The sequence below is a fragment of the Aplysia californica genome, unplaced genomic scaffold, assembly GCF_000002075.1.
Source record: "Aplysia californica isolate F4 #8 unplaced genomic scaffold, AplCal3.0 scaffold00028, whole genome shotgun sequence".
Classification (NCBI taxonomy): Eukaryota; Metazoa; Mollusca; class Gastropoda; order Aplysiida; family Aplysiidae; genus Aplysia; species Aplysia californica.
In genome coordinates, this window is record NW_004797298.1 from 1560557 (window position 1) to 1561754 (window position 1198).

Below are 1198 nucleotides of genomic sequence, written 5' to 3' on the forward strand. Positions count from 1 at the left end.
GGGGTTCAAAGCAAACCATAGGGTTGCCCTTTCATTTACACGGGACGGATGGTTGTGGTTGTTATTTTTTATGGATAAAAAGAAAAATCAAAGAGACACTCAGGACTGTCCAACATGGAATCAAGGGAGATAATTCAGTTCCTACACATGTAACGGGGTGTCATTTCCAAGAGTTACGTACCCTTAATCGCACGTTGAGGAGAACAGCCACTCTGTATCAGGTTAAATTAGTGACGTATTTTCCTTGTATTGTGTCTTTAGTGAAAAAATTACGGTAGATAGGTGAGGGTTTGTAAGTAAATTTTTCGCTTTTAAGGACAAGCGGGCTAAGCCCAGATCTCGGGGATTTCCAGAAATCTTGATCTACACCAAAAGTGGGCATTGCCCTACGTGTAGGAGACGTTTGGTTTCTTTGGTCATGGTTTGTATATTTATTTGGTTAAAAAGAAAACTCTCCTTGTCTTTTACAGAAACTGAACAAGGATCCAAAAACTTTACCTTCGATTTCTTAAAACAGCATTTTTCTGGATAGCCCCCTTGTGCATAAAAGCGACCAATTGGTGACGAATTTTCCTAGTAATTACAATAGTAGGTGAGGGTTTGTGTTATTAACCCCCCTAAAATACTGAATTGTCTCTGACCCAATAAGGGGTGCTCATTGGGGGGTCGAGGTCGGGGGGGGGGGGGGGGTTGCTAGCCAGATAGAGGGCGCAAAGCAGCTATCGTGGCACAAGCCGTTCGCGCCCGACTCATCGCCTCTAGAACAAACACGTTTGTTTTCAGGCGATGAGTTGAGTGATCGTCCTCGATCCGACCCGACTCAATCCCATCCACAATGGGCACCGCTTGTAAGTTTCCACACCCTCTTTTCTTCCCAGGGCCAGCCTGGCTTGACCATCACCGGACCACCTGGACCCCCTGGACCTGCTGGACGTCCCGGTTCTCTCGACGTCATCCCAGAGTTTGAGGCTGGACCTAAAGGTGACCCCGGCGAGCCAGGACTGCCTGGAATGCCCGGACAGATTGGACCAGCGGGTATCCCCGGACCCCCAGGAGATCGTGGATTCCCCGGACTTGTCGGACCAGTTGGACCCAAGGTAATGTCACAGTGTCATAATATCATAGTGTCATGATGTCACAGTGTCACATCATCTCTGTGGGGTCACTAAAGGAGCTGATGTGCTAAATTCTCCTTTTT

At 47.7% G+C, this 1198-nt stretch overlaps 1 protein-coding gene across 1 annotated transcript in view; it reads left to right on the top strand.

Moving 5' to 3' along the window:
• Positions 1-1198, top strand: part of LOC101855544 (collagen alpha-1(I) chain) — a gene marked incomplete at its 5' end in the record, with an annotated part of 40753 nt that overhangs the window by 1521 nt on the left and 38034 nt on the right. The window contains 1 exon segment of the mRNA XM_035973615.1: positions 879-1097. Coding sequence (XP_035829508.1) covers positions 879-1097 — 219 coding nt within the window.